The sequence below is a fragment of the Heterodontus francisci genome, chromosome 37 (assembly GCF_036365525.1).
Source record: "Heterodontus francisci isolate sHetFra1 chromosome 37, sHetFra1.hap1, whole genome shotgun sequence".
Classification (NCBI taxonomy): Eukaryota; Metazoa; Chordata; class Chondrichthyes; order Heterodontiformes; family Heterodontidae; genus Heterodontus; species Heterodontus francisci.
Genome location: NC_090407.1, coordinates 5,816,565 through 5,829,927, shown reverse-complemented (window position 1 = coordinate 5,829,927; position 13,363 = coordinate 5,816,565). Strand labels below are relative to the sequence as shown.

Genomic DNA, 13,363 nt, shown 5'->3' with positions numbered 1-13,363 from the left:
ATCCTGCCATCTTCCATGCGGCTCACATGGCCAAGCCATCTCAAGCGCCGCTGACTCAGTAGTGTGCATAAGCTGGGGATGTTGGCCGCTTCAAGGACTTCTGTGTTGGAGATATAGTCCTGCCACCTGATGCCAAGTATTCTCCGAAGGCAGCGAAGATGGAATGAATTGAGACGTCGCTCTTGGCTGGCATACGTTGTCCAGGCCTCGCTGCCGTAGAGCAAGGTACTGAGGACACAGGCCTGATACACTCGGACTTTTGTGTTCCGTGTCAGTGCGCCATTTTCCCACACTCTCTTGGCCAGTCTGAACATAGCAGTGGAAGCCTTACCCATGCGCTTGTTGATTTCTGCATCTAGAGACAGGTTACTGGTGATAGTTGAGCCTAGGTAGGTGAACTCTTGAACCACTTCCAGAGCGTGGTCGCCAATATTGATGGATGGAGCATTTCTGACATCCTGCCCCATGATGGTCGTTTTCTTGAGGCTGATGGTTAGGCCAAATTCATTGCAGGCAGACGCAAACCTGTCGATGAGACTCTGCAGGCATTCTTCAGTGTGAGATGTTAAAGCAGCATCGTCAGCAAAGAGGAGTTCTCTGATGAGGACTTTCCGTACTTTGGACTTCGCTCTTAGACGGGCAAGGTTGAACAACCTGCCCCCTGATCTTGTGTGGAGGAAAATTCCTTCTTCAGAGGATTTGAACGCATGTGAAAGCAGCAGGGAGAAGAAAATCCCAAAAAGTGTGGGTGCGAGAACACAGCCCTGTTTCACACCACTCAGGATAGGAAAGGGCTCTGATGAGGAGCCACCATGTTGAATTGTGCCTTTCATATTGTCATGGAATGAGGTGATGATACTTAGTAGCTTTGGTGGACATCCGATCTTTTCTAGTAGTCTGAAGAGACCACGTCTGCTGACGAGGTCAAAGGCTTTGGTGAGATCAATGAAAGCAATGTAGAGGGGCATCTGTTGTTCACGGCATTTCTCCTGTATCTGACGAAGGGAGAACAGCATGTCAATAGTCGATCTCTCTGCACGAAAGCCACACTGTGCCTCAGGGTAGACGCGCTCGGCCAGCTTCTGGAGCCTGTTCAGAGCGACTCGAGCAAAGACTTTCCCCACTATATATGTATTTATGTATTAAAAGGTAAATATTATGTATTAATTATGTAAATATATGTATTAAATATATATATTTAAATATATACTACCAGAAGGATGTGGAGGCTTTGGAGAGGGTACAGAAGAGGTTTATCAGGATGTTGCCTGGTCTGGAGGGCATTAGCTATGAGGGGAGGTTGGATAAACTCGGATTGTTTTTCACTGGAACAACGGAGGTGGAGGAGCGACATGATAGAGGTTTACAAAGTTGTGAGTGGCATGGACAGAGTGGATAGTCAGAAGCTTTTTCCTAGGGTGGAAGAGTCAGTTACTAGGGGACATAGGTTTAAGGTGCGAGGGGCAGGGTTTAGAGGGGATGTGCAAAGCAAGTTTTTTATACAGAGGGTGGTGAGTGCCTGGAACTTGCTGCTGGGGGAGGTGGTGGAAGCAGGTACGATAGCGACGTTTAAGAGGCATCTTGACAAATACATGAATAGGATGGGAATAGAGGGATATGGGCCCCGGAAGTGCAGAAGGTTTTAGTTTAGACAGGCATCAAGATCGGTGCAGGCTTGGAGGGCCGAATGGCCTGTTCCTATGCTGTACTGTTCTTTGATCTGTGGAGAAATGGAACTAGAAAAGACAGTGCACTCCTCCCGCCTTGGTAACAATATCTCAGAGGGTTGTGGGGCTGGAGGAGATTATAGATAGAGGGAGGGGCGAGGCCATGGAGACATTTGAAAACGAGGATGAGAATTTTAAAATCAAGACGTTGCTTGACCTGGTGCCCATGTAAGTCAGCGAGCACAGGGATGATAGGTGAACGGGACGTATGCAAGTTAAGACACGTGCAACAGAGTTTTGGATGACCTCAAGTTTATAGAGGGTGGAATATTGGAAACCAGCCAGGAGTGTGTTGGAATGGTCAAGTCTAGAGGCAATGAAGACTTGAATGAGGCAACATGTAGATGAGAAATAGGAGGGGGCCGAGGATAAATCTTGGGGATACCAGAGGTGATGGTGTGGGAGCAGGAAGAGAAGCCATTGCAAGTGATTCTCTGGCTATGATTAGACAGGTAAGAATGGAACCAGCTGAGAGCAGTCCCACCAGATGACAGTGGCGAGGCATTGGAGGAGGATGGTGTGGTCAACCGTGTCATGTTGAGAAGGACGAGGCGGATGTCATTTGTGACTTTGATTATCTTAAAGGGACAACGCAGTGCAGCAAGCTAGCCGTGCACATAGCAAACAGAAGTTAGAGGGAATAAAAACAAGAAATGCTGGAAATACTCAGCAGGTCTGGCAGCATCTGTGCAGAGAGAAGCAGAGTTAATGTTTCAGGTCAGACACCTGAAGAAGGGTCTCTGACCTGAAACGTCTGTCTGCACAGATGCTGCCAGACCTGCTGAGTGTTTCCAGCATTTCTTGTTTTTATTTCAGATTTCCAGCATCTGCAGTATTTTGCTTTTAGAAGTTAGAGGGAACATTGGTCGGGAGTGTGGAAGTGAGGGCAGCAGGGGGAGATCTGAGGGGTCAAGGAGGAGATTAGAATGGTTGTCACGGGGAGTGGGTGAAAGCAGGTAAACTGGATGCAGCGGTTAAGTGCACTCAACGCCTGCATCCAGCAGTCCTCACCTTCCATTCCATGCCAGGTTTCCTGAGGCCAGCCAGGGTTAACTTTAAAATGATGGTCAATTCTGAGGCATGCAGCCTCATTATGATTAAATGACCAACTGCCTCCTGTGAGCAACTTGTTTGCCTGCCTCCATTAAAATTGGAAGTGGGCAGGTTGGGTTTTCGAATGTTAACATTTTTATATCGCATCCAACCCAAACCCAACTATTTTTGGGGTTAAAATGTGCTCTTTGGTGTCTGCTGTCTGTCATGTGGGCTTGCTGTACATGGTGGGTCAACCAGTTGTAGCCTCGTCATTTTGGGTGAGTTAGAAAAAAATGGTTGGGGAGGGATCCATTCTCGTATCTATTTGATTTGCTGCTGCTTGCCTCGATTTATCTCAAACAATAAAATGCTACGACTAATTTAAAAATGATTGGGAGCAGGTATAGAACAAATTAGCTGAAATATAAAAATGAATGTTTAATGATTAAACTGGTAGGAATGACCACCACACAGTACTTGTGGAGACGAAGTCCCGCCTTCACATTGAGGATACCATCCATCGTGTTGTGTGGCACTATCACCGTGCTAAATGGGATAGATTTCGAACAGATCTAGCAATGCAAAACTGGGCATCCATGAGGCTCTGTGGGCCATCAGCAGCAGCAGAATTGTACTCATCCACAATCTGTAACCTCATGGCCCGGCATATCCCCCACTCTACCATTACCATCAAGCCAGGAGACCAACCCTGGTTCAATGAAGAGTGCAGGAGGGCATGCCAGGAGCAGCACCAGGCATACCTCAAAATGAGGTGTCAACCTGGTGAAGCTACAACCCGAGACTACTTGCATGCCAAACTGCTTAAGCAGCATGTGAGAGACAGAGCTTAAGCGATCCCATAACCAACGGATCAGATCTAAGTTCTGCAGTCCTGCCACATCCAGCCGTGAATGGTGGTGGACAATTAAACAACTAACTGGAGGAGGTGGCTCCACAAATATCCCCATCCTCAATGATGGGGGAGCCCAGAACATCAGTGCAAAAGATAAGGCTGAAGCATTTGCAACAATCTTCAGCCAGAAGTGCCGAGTTGATGTTCCATCTCGGCCCCCTCCTGAAGTCCCCAGCATCACAGATGCCAGACTTCAGCCAATTCGATTCACTCCGCGTGATATCAAGAAACGACTGAAGGCACTGGATACTGCAAAAGCTATGGGCCCTGACAATATTCCGGCAATAGTACTGAAGACCTGTGCTCCAGAACTTGCTGCGCCCCTAGCCAAGCTGTTCCAGTACAGCTACAACACTGGCACCTACCCTGCAATGTGGAAAATTGCCCAGGTATGTCCTGCACACAAAAAGCCGGACAAGTCCAACCCGGCCAATTACCGCCCCATCAGCCTACTCTCAATCATCAGTAAAGTGATGGAATGTGTCATCAACAGTGCCATCAAGCGGCACTTGCTTAGCAATAACCTGCTCAATGATGCTCAGTTTGGGTTCCGCCAGGGCCACTCAGCTCCTGACCTCATTACAGCCTTGGTTCAAACATGGACAAAAGAGCTGAACTCGAGATGAGGTGAGAGTGACTGCCCTTGACATCAAGGCAGCATTTGACCGAGTATGGCATCAAGGAGCCCTAGCAAAACTGAGGTTAATGGGAATCAGGGGGAAAACCCTCTGCTGGCTGGAGTCATACCTAGCGCAAAGGAAGATGGTTGTGGTTGTTGGAGGTCAATCATCTAAGCTCCAGGAGATCACTGCAGGAGTTCCTCAGGGTAGTGTCCTAGGCCCAACCATCTTCAGCTGCTTCATCAATGACCTTCCTTCAATCATAAGGTCAGAAGTGGGGATGTTCGCTGATGATTCACAATGTTCTGCACCATTCGTGACTCCTCAGATACTGAAGCAGTCCGTGTAGAAATGCAGCAAGACCTGGACAGTATCCAGGCTTGGGCTGATAAGTGGCAAGTAACATTCGCGCCACACAAGTGCCAGGCAATGACCATCTCCAACAAGAGAGAATCTAACCATCTCCCCTTGACATTCAGCGGCATTACCATCACTGAATCCGCCACTATCAACATCCTAGGGGCATTGACCAGAAACTGAATTGGAGTAGCCATATAAATACCGTGGCTACAAGAGCAGGTCAGAGGCTAGGAATCCTGAGGCGAGTAACTCACCACCTGACTCCCCAAAGCCTGTCCACCATCTACAAGGCACAAGTCAGGAGTGTGATGGAATACTTTCCACATGCCTGGATGAATGCAGCTCCAACAACACTCAAGAAGTGCGACACCATCCAGGACAAAGCAGCCCGCTTGAGTGGCACCCCATCTACAAACATTCACTCCCGACACACAGTAGCAGCATTGTGTACCATCTACAAGATGCAATGCACCAAGGCTCCTTAGACAGCACCTTCCAAACCCGCGACCTCTACCAACTAGAAGGACAAGGGCAGCAAGTACATGGGAGCACCACCACCTGCAAGTTCCCCTCCAAGTCACACACCATCCTGACTTGGAACTATATCGCCGTTCCTTCACTGTCGCTGGGTCAAAATCCTGGAACTCCCTTCCTAACAGCACTGTGGGTGTACCTACCCCAAATGGACTGCAGTGGTTCAAGAAGGCAGCTCACCACCACCTCATCAAGGGCAATTAGGGATGGGCAATAAATGCTGGCATAGCCAGTGACGCCCATATCCCATGAATGAATAAAAAAAAAACTTGTTCTGGTTTTTGAATACTCAAAAGAGCTATGATATTCAAAATATTGAAAACTTCTAACTCTTTATTTGAATACTATAGTAATGAATATAATGATGTCCGGGTTTGCATTATTGTTTAAATTGAAGATCACAATATTGCTTTTTCATGAGAGTCCTGCACCTCTCAATCATTCACTGCATTAGCGTAGAAATCATAAGTTGGAATATCTTGTCATGATAAATGTTTGATTTATGAAACAATTAGGACAATGTATTTTTGTTCCCATTTATAGTTTTGTTTACAATATCAGTTTTTGTCTTAAAATAATAAATCTGTAAGGTTAATATTTTCTTTAAATTTTTCTCCATAGGTCTAACTGATGAAGAGGTTGAGATAGCTCTACAGCAGTCTAGCACTGCCACTGATGAAGTACTTGGGCCTGCCACCCAACACCACCTGGTGCAGCCTTCACACCTTGCTGCTGTGCCATACAGTACGTATTCTCAGCTACATTGATGGTAAACTGGTCTACCATGGGCATGAGTGGGATGTGCGTTTGATGAGTTTGAAGTGTGCCAATTTTACCACTGTTAATATAGGATTTAAATGTGATCCTGTTATGGATTTACATATAGAATCTAGAGTAGATGTTCATGTCCGATACCTTACAGAACAATTTAATTTTAACAGCTTATATTTATGTAGTACCTTTAATGTAATAAAATGTCCCGAGGCAATTCACAGGAGCATTATAAAACAAAATATACCTCAGTGCAAAAGGAGATATTGGGTCTGATGCTCACAAGCTTGGTCAAAGAGGTAGGTTTTAAGGAGTGTCTTAAAGGATGAATGTGAGCTGGAGAGGTGAAGAGGTTTAGGGAGGGAATTCCAGAGCTTAGGGCCCAGGCAGCTGAAGACACAGCCACTAATGGTGGAGCAATTAAAATTGGAGATTCTCAGAGGCCAGAATTAGATGAGCACAGATAACTCGGTGCTTTGTGGGGTTGGAGGAGATTACAGAGATAGGGAGGGGTGAGGCCTTGGATGGACTTGAAAATCAGGATGAGAATTTTAAAATCAATATCTTGCTTGACTGGGAGCCAATCCAAGTTAGTGAGCACAGAGTGTTGGCACGTCAAGGAAATTTCATCCTTTCTGCACCAGCCGTTTAAGTTTCACGCTTGTATGAATTCTAAACTGCTCCCAATCCTCAGGTCTGTTGTTTTTTCTGGCGAATTTATATGCCTCTTCCTTGGATCTAATGCTATCTCCAATTTCCCTTGTAAGCCATAGTTTGGCTCCCTTTCCCGTTTTACATTTCCGCCAGACAGGAATAAACAATTGTTGCAGTTCATCCATGCACTCCTTGAATGTTTGCCATTGCCCTTCCACTGTCTTCCCTTTAAGTAACGTTTCCCAATCCATCATAGCCAACTCGCGCCTCAATTTTCCTCAGTTTATTATACTTCTACTTGTATCCCATTCATTCCATCACCCCAGTGCTCACTAACCTACATTGGCTCCCAGTTAAGCAACGTCTTGAATTAAAATTCTCATTCTCGTTTTCAAATCTCTCCCCAGTTCACCCCTCCTATCTCTGTAATCTCCTCCAGTCATATAGCCCTCTGAGATATCTAAGCACCTCTAATTCTGGCCTCTTGAATATCCCCAATTTTAATTGCTTCATCATTGGTGACTGTGCCTTCAGCTGCCTCGGCCCTAAGCTCTGTAATTTCCTCCCGAAACCTTTCTGTGCCTCTCTTTCATCTTTAAGACGCTCATTAATACTTACCTCTTCGACCAGTCTTTTGGCCATCTTCCTTAATATCTCAGTGTCAAATTTTGCTTTATAACATTCCTGTGAAGTGCCTTGGCACATTTTATTACATTAAAGGTGCTGTATAAATACAAGTTGGTACTGTTGTATACTTCAGGAATTAAGTCATAGGCATTAAGAATAGCATGTTTTACAGTTTCATAGTAAAGGTTTCTCACTTTGAGATGTGACAGACTGAACTTGGCACAAAACCTTAACCGTAAGAAACTAAATACTTAAGCTTTTCTTATTCCATCTTTGTATTTCTCTCAATTCTCTTCTCTTCCCTTCTCACTCTTGTATTTAACTTTACCCTCTGTCCTGCATCATGCCATTTGTTTATGCAGGTGGGTTGCACAAAATACAAGTGAACCTGGGATTGGATGAAATGCCTGTATTTCAACCAAGCTTACCCTAAATTGTAATGACATGGTTGTGCTTCTGATGCACTAGGTCAGTTTTTATGCTATTTTTACAACACAAAACAGAAAGCACTACTCAGTGAAGAAATTTATCTTGTTGGCAGGCTGAATTAATTTATAGAATTACATAGAACATACAGCATTGAAGCCATTCAGTGCAACCAGTCCATGGCACTGTTCATTCTCCGCTTGAGCCTCCCCCCATCCTTCCTCAGCTAACTCTATCAGAATAACCCTCTTATTCCTTTGTCTCTAACTAGCCTCCCCTTAAATGCATTTTACTATTGGTCTCAACAACTGTTTTTGTAAATTTTTTTAATTCATGATTATTTGTGTAATAAAACCCTTATCAAAAATGCCCTAATAATGTCTTTAATATCAAATTGTTTTTAACAAGCACATGAGCTACTAAAAGTTAGTTACATAGAAACCGTTGCAACAGTTCAGAGTTTTTTTGTTGATGAGGCTCTTGTGGATCAGAGATGCTCTTTTGCCAACCTATTAAAAAGTTATTTAACAGATGTTCCACTGTAGTGGAACAACAAAATGTTATTCAGAGGTTTGTGTTACTGCACCTGTTCTATAAAATCATATTGGGACTGAGTGCTGTACAAGACCAAATAGGACTGAAAAATGAAACGGTTTTCAGTTGCTCTGATTTGATCCTATCTGTCAAATGGTTTTGTCCATCTCTTTCTATTAAAGCCGTAGTGCTCCACAGTTGTCCTGTAATTTAATTTTTCAGATGTACAGTTAAGAACTAAACAACTCTACAAGTAGCATTCGTAATGAAGCTACTAAACTTTGTACAGCTGTGGCCAGTTTTAGGAATGTTAAATTTGTGTGCATCAATGTCCGAAGCATTTAATATTGGATAAGCTGCTGAACACTTTACATTATACTGATAAAATATAGAATAAGATGCAGTATCTCTTTGTCATTACTTGAATAAATGGGCCATCTCAAATTCCAAAGGTTTCAAATTGAATTATCATCTGCTCCTCAATCACCTACTCAGTAATGTAGGTAAGTGAGAATAATGTCTTAACAAAATTCCATAATTATTATAACCGTCATGTTTATATCATTCTCAGCGCAGCTACTTATTGATTTTGTATACTCAAACAAAATGAAATAGAAATCCATATTAACTATTTAAATATAAGGTTTTGTTTATGCTGATTATGGTACCAATCTTCACTAACACTTTATTTAGAAATACCCAGATATGTGTAAACTCACACCTGATGCTTACAGAACTCCACAATCATCCTTTTCACATATGATGTTAGCTGTCTAAAAATCAAAGTACATCTTTTTATTATAAGAGTGTAAAACAGGATCTAATTCACCAAATCAGAAGCGTATGCATTATGCTAATCCTGACTTTATGCCCCACCAAAATCTCGATGTATTTTATTTTATAGCTGCTTTATGAATTCTCACTCCTTTTGTTGTTCAAACTGCGCATACAACTAGAAATTTCCTCCATCCAACGAGGAGAGGGAAACTATCCTCCAGGGCACGTGTGTTTAGATTTTCACATTAGGTGAGTTCCCCATTGTTGAGCTGACTTGCAGCCCCATTTGAAGTGGATCCTCCATTTTTTTTTTATATGGAGATCAGATTATCTGTTTGTGGCAACCATGAGTTCAGAGTGTTGCAGAGGTGCCTTTCTTGTATTAGTGATGAGTAGTTCATTACACTGATATCTTCTGTCCACTTGCGATTTCAGGAAATCAGTGCTGTCAAAGTCTGATCCAGGGCTCAGATATTCCCCAAATCTCTGGAGAGAAATCCTGACCACCAGAATGTCAAACGTTATTGACACAGCACGCTGCAAAATTGTGTTTCAATTTGTTCAGAGCAGTTTCAAAAATCCCCAGATCAGAGAGAGTCGAGGAATATTTGGGCCACTTCCTTTTGAATGCAAGTCAAACGCTGTTCTAAGAGTGCCTACACAGCTACATAGAAGATGCTGGAAGTCCAAAGATTTCTGGAACTATTGTCAACATTGGAAAAAGGTGCAGCGCAGACATGGGTGGCCTTCCACTCTGGCATTCATTGGTTAATATGCCTGTCACATGATCAACATCAGTCATTGAGGTGCTGGCTGCATGAGTTAACAGGTCAGTTGAAAACTGAGATTACTTTGCCTCCACTGTGTAACTCTCAGTTTTGGTCAAGGCAGCCTATCCAACCATTGGAACCTGTGTGGTACCCTTGGACGGTGAATTCAACTTTTTATCTGCACTGGGGCAGTGATGCCAGCATGTGTCTGAGACACTCAAGTCCCAGACATAGTAATTGCCCCAAGAGCCATCAGTAAGAGACCTTATTAAAGATACCTTCACCTCCATGTTATTTATTTTGGAGTAGTTTATGCAGAAAATTTCTTTCTTGACCTATGGAATACCTTCTGGCAGTCATCAGCCCAATTTCAACATTGATAGTCGATGTTGGGAAGATCTCACTTAATGCCCCAGAGGCTAGTGTACCAGCTGAAAACGGCTGATCTATTGTAGGAGGGCCTGCAAAGTTTCTCTGCTTCTTGGAAGAGGAGAAGGACATTAACAAGGTCAGCAAGCCTCCCTCAGAAACATAAAGAGCCAAAATGTAAAGCTTATCATTATGCGAGTTCATTAGAGACCAACAGGGAATAGCGGTGCCCAAACTATTGGTACAGTGGTCAGCTTGTATTCAATTTTGCAGGGTTTCCACTGTTATCCTGAATCTTATTTTGTGTTTTATTACCAATATAGAGAACAAATTGTACTTTAGCCAATGCACTTTAATGTTCTGCTACACACTTGTGTGATATTTGTAAATCAGAACTTCAAATTGCTCCCACTGCTACCACCATCTGTAATCATCAGTACTATATCCTACTATTATGCGCACAACTCAAATTTGGAAGGACTAAATCTGTATTTTGGGGAATCTTTTTGTAATAGCTCTTGGATATATAGTCTAAAAAAGTCGCAAGACAGAATACTGCTTTATTAAAGTCCTAGTGAGAAAACTGGTTCCTCTGACAACTATAAGGCAGCTACCTGGAGTTATTTTATGCTTGTTTCAAAGCATTACTGTCCTGATCTGCTCAAGTGGATACATGTTTCATTATTGTGATACTCCAAGCTGTTCTGAAAGTGCATGTCCTCAGAGACCTGCCTCCAGCATTTTTGTACTAATATATACTTCCTTCGTATATGGAGGTTGAACGAATGAGGAAGAATGGTTGATTACTTACTCTAGATTGACTGTAACTTCTGAAATAAAGTTCATCTGCATTCAAAGATTCTCCCTGGGTAACTCCTGCTCTGTCTGACTTGTATGACTTAATGTACTTTCTTTAATGTCTATGCTTTTGATGTTTGCAGACTGTGTGTCATGTTTAACCACATGTTGTAGTGTATATCAGTTTAATCACTATTCATTCTCACTTGCACTGAAATTGGACCAGGATACTTTGGCACTCTCAATTATCCCTTTTCATTGCCTCTATAGACAAAGAACTGTGGATCTGCTCAAAATGATGCTGCAAGTTAAAATGGCTGTGGGAAAATAACCTAATATGCATTGTGAAAATTTAAACAGCAGTGTCCCCGAGAGATTCTATCCCAGACGGAATTCTTGTTTGTATGTAGACTCGCATTAAAAGAGTGAACAAGACTCTAGTTAAGCAATCAAACTTTAGATAATCCATATTTTGGCACTACCCTGAAACAAATTAATCCTATGATTATTTGGTTTATCTGATCCGTTGAACATGTAAATCAGTATATAGGTTGCCAAATATTGCTGATGGTTTGAAGTGTATTTTGCAACAAGTTTAGGTGACCTTGTATACAAATGATGACTAGAACACCAGAGAGTTATCTCCGTACTGTTCACGAACAAGGCCTTAAATAGCTTTCAAAGACAAAATTACTGTCCGAATGCTGCTTTGTGTTTGAGCTCATTATGCTGTTTGGAGTATGAAACGTTCAATGCATTCAAGACTGTTTTATGGTAGAAGAAACCTTTATTCTTTAATAAAGTAAGAAATTCTTTAATACTTGTCTTAAATTTACTTTTCACTAATTTAAATGTTTTGTCATTCTACTTTGAAGTAATATTCCAAATGTAACTTACCTATACATTTTTAAACTTTATATCCCACTATAAGGCCCTCCCAACCTTCTGTTGAGACTATATTCCTTGAGCTTCTATAACCTTTGCTTATACATTACCCTTTTATCCTTGGACCTATTTTTGTTCTACTCTATGCCCTCTGCAATGCATGCAAGTCTTTTGTGGCATGCTAACCACAAAGCAGCACACTGGGTAGGGACTAACTAGTGGATTGTAAAACATTAGCATCAACCTTTATGGACTAGCACGCTACTATTCTAACTATACATATGAACAATCTTTTATTTTTAAATTGCCTTGCCAGATTGTCTAGATATTGGCAGTAATGCATTTATTTTCACTCCTAGGTCCCTTTCTGAATCTCTCTGTGCTAATTCCATTCATTGTGTACTTCTGCCACGCATTTTTCCTCTCAATGTGTAATACTTTACATTCATTATTGAGTCTCATTAGCTATTTGTCTGACCATTTGCATAACCTAAAAGCTTCTGCAAATGATTAACTGTATTCTCCGCTCTACTGCTCTTTCTATTTTAGTGTCTTCTACAAATTTGACAAGCTTAAAATTGATTTTGGCATCATTTGTTTATGTAGATTAGAAGCAATGGGGCTACAGGCACCTCTGGTACTCTACTGCCCCCATCCCTCCTCTCTCCAGCCCCCACCTCTCAAATGAACATTTAAATTCACTGGTACTTTGTTTTTATTTTAAACCCATTTAGTTTACCTCGCCTTACTGACAGGAGCATGGTCTAGGAAGACAACATTTTGCTGTTACCTGAATGACTTTTCAACTTGTAAGAGCATCCATATTTTGTTTTCTTCAGATCCTAATTTGCAGGTGACTACACTTCAGATGTAAATCAGTGGCTGGGAAGCAGCTTGGAACATCCCAAAGCTCTTCAAACCCAACTAGTTACTTTTTGAAAAGCTCTCCCTTTTTTGTAAGATAAATGCGGCAGTTAATTTTGTATTAAGCAAGCAGATGAGAAGAACGACTAGTTTAACCTGCTTGCATGGTAGCGCTAATTGAGGAAAAATGTGAGCCAGGGCTCCCTGCACAGCTTCAACTCGAACCCTGGGAACTTTCACGTTCACTTGAACTTGGTTTATTGTCTCATCTGACTGACGGCACCTCTGACTGAAGTTGCAGCCTAGATTATGTAATCGAAGTCAGGGAGGGGCTTGAACCCACAATTTTCTGATTGTGAGGCAAAAGTGCTGTTAATTTTACCAAACTGAATCAGGATGTGAATATTAATTTGCAGATTTGTAGCAATTAACTGATCTAGCCCAGACTATGCTATTCCGGTCAAAACATGTTTGCAGCTACAATACCTGTACTTTGTTATAGCAGTTCTCCTCATTTTCTGTTGGTCAAAATCTTTTTGTTAAAAATACCAAATTGTTTCCAAATCAACTTATTAAATGACTCAATTTCTCTGTTTCAGCAGAAATCTATTAATTTGGCTTATTATCTACAATTACTAATTGTCATCCTTCCAACCACACCTCTGTCTGACAGCAAATAGCATGTTTTACTCTGTCTAT

General features: G+C 42.1%; 1 protein-coding gene across 5 annotated transcripts in view; it reads left to right on the top strand.

The window, feature by feature from the left end:
• pex14 (peroxisomal biogenesis factor 14) overlaps positions 1–13,363 on the top strand; it is a 253,197-nt gene that overhangs the window by 147,101 nt on the left and 92,733 nt on the right. For 3 of the 5 annotated variants that reach the window (XM_068016935.1, XM_068016937.1, XM_068016936.1), the window contains one exon: positions 5,811–5,933. The exons of 1 other annotated variant lie outside the window; for it this stretch is intronic. In XM_068016935.1, the coding sequence (XP_067873036.1) occupies positions 5,811–5,933 (123 nt within the window). Of the gene's footprint in view, positions 1–5,810; positions 5,934–9,638; positions 9,808–13,363 lie in introns of those variants that run through there. One more of the 5 variants, XM_068016939.1, reaches the window with a different exon arrangement.